Source organism: Chiloscyllium plagiosum, chromosome 5, assembly GCF_004010195.1.
Source record: "Chiloscyllium plagiosum isolate BGI_BamShark_2017 chromosome 5, ASM401019v2, whole genome shotgun sequence".
NCBI lineage: Eukaryota > Metazoa > Chordata > Chondrichthyes > Orectolobiformes > Hemiscylliidae > Chiloscyllium > Chiloscyllium plagiosum.
In genome coordinates, this window is record NC_057714.1 from 66,791,089 (window position 1) to 66,797,559 (window position 6,471).

The 6,471-nt window shown below is 38.7% G+C and overlaps 1 protein-coding gene across 1 annotated transcript in view; it reads right to left on the bottom strand.

Moving 5' to 3' along the window:
* Positions 1 to 6,471, bottom strand: part of LOC122549953 (tomoregulin-1-like) — a 226,681-nt gene that overhangs the window by 110,322 nt on the left and 109,888 nt on the right. The window contains exon 3 of the mRNA XM_043690236.1: positions 4,931 to 5,060. Within this exon, the coding sequence (XP_043546171.1) occupies positions 4,931 to 5,060 (130 nt within the window). The remainder of the gene's footprint in view (positions 1 to 4,930; positions 5,061 to 6,471) is intronic.

Here is a 6,471-nt window from a genome sequence, read left to right on the forward strand (position 1 = left end):
GGCCTTTTCTCGTTGGAACGGTGAAGGATGAGGGGTGACTTGATAGAGGTTTTTAAGATGATCAGAGGAATAGATAGAGTAGACAGTCAGAGACTTTTTCCCCTGGTACAACAGAGTGTTACAAGGGGACATAACATTATGGTGAAGGGTGGAAGGTATAGGGGAGATGTCAGGGGTGGGTTCTTTACCCAGAGAGTGGTGTGGGCATGGAATGCGCTGCCTGTGGGAGTGGTAGAGTCAGAATCTTTGGTGACCTTTAAGCGGCAATTGGATAGGTACATGGATGGGTGCTTAAGCTAGGACAAATGTTCGACACAACATCGTGGGCCGAAGGGCCTGTTCTGCGCTGTATTGTTCTATGTTCTATGTTCTATGTTCAGAATACTTAGAAAATCATGAAGTGATCAAACAGGTCAATATTATGCACATCAAATTAAATATCAGTTAATGTGTCTTTTACTTTATTTGAATAGTGCCGTAGGATCACTTACGTCTAGCTAACAAGAACCTCAGTTTAATATCTCATCCAACAATGTAGTAATCCTTCACTCCTGACTCCGAGAAGCGAACACTACAACAGCTGACACTAATCGGTGAACAAGTGACAAAGTGTTATGTATGAAATATTACAACAGCTTCTAATTCATTCTGAAACAGTTTCCTTTGAGGACTGGAACAGTGAAAGCAAGTATAGCCTAAGCATAAGAATCTTAATACCAGAGTGTAACAAAGAGATCTAGGGGTGCAAATACAAAGATTTTTAAAGGTGAAACCATTGATCGAAAATACTTTAAGAAGGATAAATGAAATTCAAGATTTTATAGATAGTAGGAATGAATTTCAAAGCAAGGAAGTGTCACTGAATCAGTAAAAGTCACTAGTTAAGATGCAGCTGGAGTACCATATGCTGTTTTGGGATTAAGTAGAATATCAGAGCCATGAAAGTGTGCAGTGAAAATTTGTTTAAATTATAATAGGAGCGAAAGATTAGAGATATGAATAAAAAACTGAAAATTGTGCCTTTTTTCAGTGCAAGATGTGATCTAATCAAGACTCAAATTTGTGAAAAGCTTGAAATGATAAATAGTGCTCTTCTGGCTGGTAAATCAATTAATAAAGTTACTACTTTACGAGTATCACTTTAAAAAAAAAAGATTTTAGAAGATATTATTGAAACATGAACATGTTATCATCTGCCCATTTGAGGCAAAGACTACCATATAATTTAAATGGGAATTGGATAGGTTTTTGTAAAGGAAATATATAAAAATATTTTAATATTCAATTGGAGTATATAGCTCCAGTTGAAGAATAGACACAAATATTCTGCTTCTGAGCTATAAGCACTATAAACATCATTAGTCTGTAACATTAGCAGCTCATTTTTATTATAGTTTATTGATGGCTTTATGTTTGCTCTTCTTTACTTAAATGGGACAACAATGTCTGATGAAACAGTTGAGTTGATAAATCAAAACAGATTGCCTGTTTCAGTGTGACAAGAAATTATAGTTTTACTGAAGAAGTCGGAATTTAGGTCATGTAGCCAATAAGCTGACATATATGATCGAATAACAAATTATACAACCTCTCAAACTTCCTTCTTTGAATAGTCTGTAAAATTTTCCACATTGTGGTATCTCCTGAATTAGTTAGTTCACGATTTACTCTGAAAAGACAATTCCATGAATTTGCACCACTGTTACAAGGCTTCACAAACACAAATGTGAACCAAGAGTTTGGGATCAGAATCACAGGATAGAAAATTGCTGGGGCTGAGAAGTTGACATGTTACACCTGAATTCTAAGTATGTGGTTCAATCTTATGAAACTTGGCATCCGGAACTGGAATCACAAAAGATATAAATTTGATTTGTGTAGAATTGTTAATAAACCCAGTTATGGTACTGACAGTGGACTGCACATGTGCTAAAAATACTATCATTGGAATCAGTAATGGAAAGTCTAAAAAGAAATAGCTGTTTCTTCCATGTGCCCCTTACATTCCAGCATCAAGGGAATCCAGAATTATGTGGAAAAGCCAGGAAAATGGAGTTGAGGATTATCAGATCGGCCATGATCTTATTTAATGGTGGAGCAGGCTCAATGGGTTGAATAGCCTACTTTTGGTCCTGTGTCTAATAGTCCTATGTTCATTTCCAGAGCACTCTCGATGGAATATAGAAACTGCCTTAAAGAGACTGCTGATCTTGACAGTATGTGGACCACATAAACATTTCAAACAACAATCCATTGCTAAGGGACCAAGTACCTTCACATTAAATGCTCAGCATGGAAGAGGATCTTCCAGAGAAAGACTGCCAAGTCGTCAAAGACTTCAGTCACCTTTGCCTACTTCAGTGTCAATAATGATAAACATCTGGTCTGTGCTGCCACTAGTGCAAGCACCTGCCTCAGCACCTGAAAGGACTCCCGAGATATGGGATCACACTGACCTCCAAATGAGACATTCCGATTCTATGTGAACAATTCCAATTGTACAGTAATTACTTTTAATTGCATGCAGGCCTTGGGATGGTGCAGATGGGATTTAAGGCTGAAGTGAGGCTCCTTGCTTGGAATTTTGAAGAGTAACGGGGTGATACAGATATTAGAGGGGCCTCTCCATCACTGCAAAATTAATCCTAAAACCCTTTATCATCTTTTGGCTACACATAAATGGTGCATTTCTGTAGGCGGTTACTATCCAGAGATATGTTTCTGCAAACATTCATCTCATTAATGTGTATTCATCATGGGAGTTCCTGCCATGGACTTAGTTGGAGTGAAGGCAAGAAGTTGGCAGCATCCCTATCTGCCACTTTATTAAATCTATCCACAGATTTCCTGCTCTAACCTTCTCTTGTAGCCATTGTATTTATAAGACGAGTCCAATTCAGATTCTGGTCAATGGTAATACCCACAATATAGATGATGGGGGATTCAGGGATGGTAATGCCTTTAAATATTAACGGGTGATAGTTAAACTCTCTCTTGTGGGAATGGTCATTGTCTGTGTTAGGATGATGGGTCTGAACACAGAAGTATTTACAGACTTTTTTACAAAATGTGCTGTTTTTCAAAGGAGAATTATCACAGAAAAATTGTGGAATTAAATTCAATGACTGCCTGGTAAAGTCCAGCGTGAAGCCAAATGAATATCACACTTGTAAATTATCAGGGAAGTTTCAAGCAGGATAAGATTTAACAAGAAGAGATAATGAGGTGTGTTGCCTATTTCTCTCTTCTCAGCAGAAGATCATTTCTTGCAGATCTGTCTGTTTTACCTTCCAGGAAATAAAACCATTAAAAAGCCAGTTTCAACTCAGTTGGAGTGGACTAGTGAGATTGAATGCTCATGTACCAGCTGGGGTTTGAGTATTCATGTGTTATGACAGTCAGTTAAAGGACTATCCCTAGTTATCTCTGTGTTGCAGGTAAAGACTTTCTTGCAAGTGCTGCAAACCAGTTAAAAAATTGAATCAGGATAAAGGAACTTCAATAACCTGCAAAACGAAGAATTTAAAAAAATCTAATTGTTCAACCTGCAAAGTTATTGCTCTCAGTAACCTCCACTGCAACGGTTGCATCCTTGAACCTTCACCTCTTCATAAACAATCCAGAGATTGATCTGTACCTCTGTTTTCATTCTGTTTATCTTTTTGGACAACTTCGTATTTCTAATCTGTGCTTGTGTGTGTTGTGTTGTTCATTCTTCTCAAACTTAATAATTAATAAACTCACTCTTTTTTCTTATTTCAAAGCAAGCCTGATTAAATTGGCTCCTTTAGGTGTCATTGAATATAGATGCAACTCAATTAAATGCTCACTCTACCAAAATTGCCGTGTAGATGGGTTAAAATTCTGGTTAAAAGATGGAAGAAAAAGAAATCTCTAAATATAAAAGTGAAGATCCAAGGTATCAACTGTCATGTCTACAAAAAGGAATGCAAGTTAAAAAATTGTTAACGTCCTTGATGATGGCAGTCTCACCATGTCATGCTTTGCACAGAAAAAGGACATTAATTTAATTTGTTTCAAACTATTGATTGCATACCGATAAACTTTTATTTCAAGAGAGGGAAGGGAATCTATTACATATGTAAATTGTTTTTATTTAATTGTATGCGGGTGGTTGGCATTAATTGGGGATTCACATTTCCTATAAAAAGAAACAGACTAAACCTGATTGTTAGGTTAGGAGGTGGATATTTGTAATGTGTAACTCTTGTACGTATATGCTTACAAAAGTGCGCAAAGATTGGTCCCTGTTGCATTCTTCACCTCCAGGCTTTCCTGCGTATAACAAGTGCAAGTTCAGATAGGAGCCAGAGAAATAGGCAAATTCCCAGGGTCTTACAACTTACAATGAGTTCCACATTCTGCATTCTGCCCCCTTCAGTCCACCCTAAACATCAGGGAGAAAGCCAGCGTCTGCAGATGCTGGAGATCAAAGTTGAAACTTTATTGCTGGAACAGCACAGCAGGTCAGGCAGCATCCAGGACCTCCAGGCTTTCCTGCGTATAACAAGTGCAAGTTCAGATAGGAGCCAGAGAAATAGGCAAATTTCCAGGGTCTTACAACTTACAATGAGTTCCACATTCTGCATTCTGCCCCCTTCAGTCCACCCCAAACATCAGCCTACCTTCAGCAGCACTTAAAAATGACCAGTGGTCTCAGATCCCATATAAAGAAGGAGGGGCATTTTACTGTGCTGTTTGTTGGTTGTTTGCTTTCCTAACCCATTCCCATACACTGCGGATAAAGTAATCAGCATTTGATATATGATTAGTAATGCTATTCAGAAAGTTATTTGTCAAATACATTTTCATTTCCAACAAGGAAACTATATTTAAGATATCACAAAAAGAAAGTTTAAAGTAAAATGATGTTTTGATCAAAAGTTGAGTGTTCTGATGTAATACTCACCTGTATAACATAGACCTTCAGTTACAGCTGTGATTTCTTTCTGATACTTGCATGCAGCCAGCCTCATGAAACATTCATTTTGATAAGTATCTCCATTGGATGCACAAACAGGGATGTAATGTGTATGACACTGAAAGACAAAAAAGAAGATTGTCAATTGTATGCCTCTAGATCGTGACACAAGTTCCTTCTCTCAAGGTCAAGCATGATCAAACAGAACGAAGACGACAACCATTTAGAACAAGAATCAACAGCAACTGGCATACTATAACAAGACTGGAAAAGTCTAACACTATACCTCAATGTCTTCCGTTACTACCATGCTAAAAACTAAATCAAATGGTATATTACAGCTCTCCAAACGTTACTCTGCATTACACATCAGTGTTCCAGCTGGTTCAAGCTTTTGTGGGGGTCCTTCCATTAACATTTGGTTAAATGATCCACCAACTGCTTCATTGACCTTACGACTCTGATTTCACGGCTCAAACACAGACATCCCCGTGACTCCTACTCCACTGCTGTAGATTCAGCTAGCTGATTAATTCAAGAACTCCAATTGCAAAAAGGCTAACAGTATTTTATGAAGAGGTTTACTGAAAATTTCTTCCTTTAAATTCAAGCTAATTACATCTTCCAGTTGCTCCTCTCTTTATCAACTTTATCTTGGACTGAATACCAGCTCCCAATCGCAGCTGCATCAAGGTCAATAGATGCAGCATTAACTCTATTTCAGTTATAGATCTGGCTTTATCTCTCAACTTCCAAGAAGCTATAAGCTACAAAAGACCCAAAGCTGGCAGTTTCTCAGCTGCTTTACAGGGGCAAAAAACAGTTAGCTACACCCGAATCGAACCCACAGAGGTAAACATAAAATACGGACTATCACTAAGCTCCACCAATCTGCCTGGCTATGTGATACACCATGTTATAGAGTCACAGAGATGTACAGCATGGACCCTTCGGACCAACTGGTCTATACTGACTAGATATCCCAACCTAATCTAGTCCCACATGCCAGCTCCCGGCCCATATCCCTCCAAACTCTTCCTATTCATATACCCATCCAAATGCCTCTTAAATGTTGCAATTGTACCAGCCTCCACCACTTCCTCTGGCAGCTCATTCCATACATGTACCACCCTCTCCGTGAAAAAGTTGCCCCTTAGGTCTCTTTTATATCTTTCCCCTCTCACCCTAAACCTATGCCCTCTAGTTCTGGACTCCCTGACCCCAGGGAAAAGATTTTGCCTATGTATCCTATCCATGCCTCTCATAATTTTGTAAACCTCTATAAGGTCACCCATCAGCCTCTGAAGCTCCAGGGAAAACAGCCCCAGCCTGTTCAGCCTCACCCTGTAGCTCAGATCCTCCAACCCTGGCAACAACCTTGTAAATCTTTTCTGAACCCTTTCAAGTTTCACAACATCTTTCCGATAGGAAGGAGACCAGAATTGCATGCAATATTCCAACAGTGTCCTGTACAGCCATAACATGACCTCCCAACTCCTGTACTCAATACTCTGACCAATAAAGGAAAG